The following is a 620-nucleotide window of genomic DNA, read 5'->3' on the forward strand; positions in this document are numbered from 1 at the left end:
TTGTCTCTGTCCCATTAAACTGCAGAATGAAGCTGACATTGTTGTTCACTTTATTCCACTGCAGAGTGATGCTGGTCTCTGTTTGTCCTGTTGATCTGAAGCTGTCTGTGTTTGGAGGAGCTGAGACAGAGAAGAGAAAAAAACCCCATATATTTATTAACAAAAACTTTCTATGAAAAAGAATTACTTTCTATGTAAAAACAACAAACATCAAACAAACAAACAAACAAAAACAACAAGCAACACCTACAGTATAAGACAAACAACGGACTAAAAAAAATATTTGCATAAGCAAGAATGTTGTTATTGAGCCACTTGTCCCATTTAATACGTGATGACACCATACTGTATTGGTAACGATGAGGAAGATACATTAGCTGATGCAGTAAATGATGTGAAACTCATATAAAGTATAAGGAGAGAAGGATGACATTGTGTGAGACAAAATTAGACAGAAGAGCTACATTTTAGTTCTACACTGTCCCAGTGAAGCTACAATGATGACTGACTTTCAACAGTGGATCTTTTTCAAACTTAAGAACTTACCAGTGACTGCAGTAATGGTGACTCCACTGCTTCTGACGTTCTCAAACACAGATAGGAGCCTGAATGTGTAGTTA

The 620-nt window shown here is 36.5% G+C and overlaps 1 protein-coding gene across 1 annotated transcript in view; it reads right to left on the reverse strand.

The window, feature by feature from the left end:
- The window catches only part of LOC103364809 (uncharacterized), a gene marked incomplete at its 5' end in the record, with an annotated part of 19,784 nt that overhangs the window by 9,139 nt on the left and 10,025 nt on the right, over positions 1-620 (reverse strand). The window contains one exon of the mRNA XM_008292069.1: positions 96-120. Within this exon, the coding sequence (XP_008290291.1) occupies positions 96-120 (25 nt within the window). The remainder of the gene's footprint in view (positions 1-95; positions 121-620) is intronic.

Source organism: Stegastes partitus, unplaced genomic scaffold (genome assembly GCF_000690725.1).
Source record: "Stegastes partitus isolate 25-593 unplaced genomic scaffold, Stegastes_partitus-1.0.2 Scaffold781, whole genome shotgun sequence".
Taxonomy (NCBI): Eukaryota; Metazoa; Chordata; class Actinopteri; family Pomacentridae; genus Stegastes; species Stegastes partitus.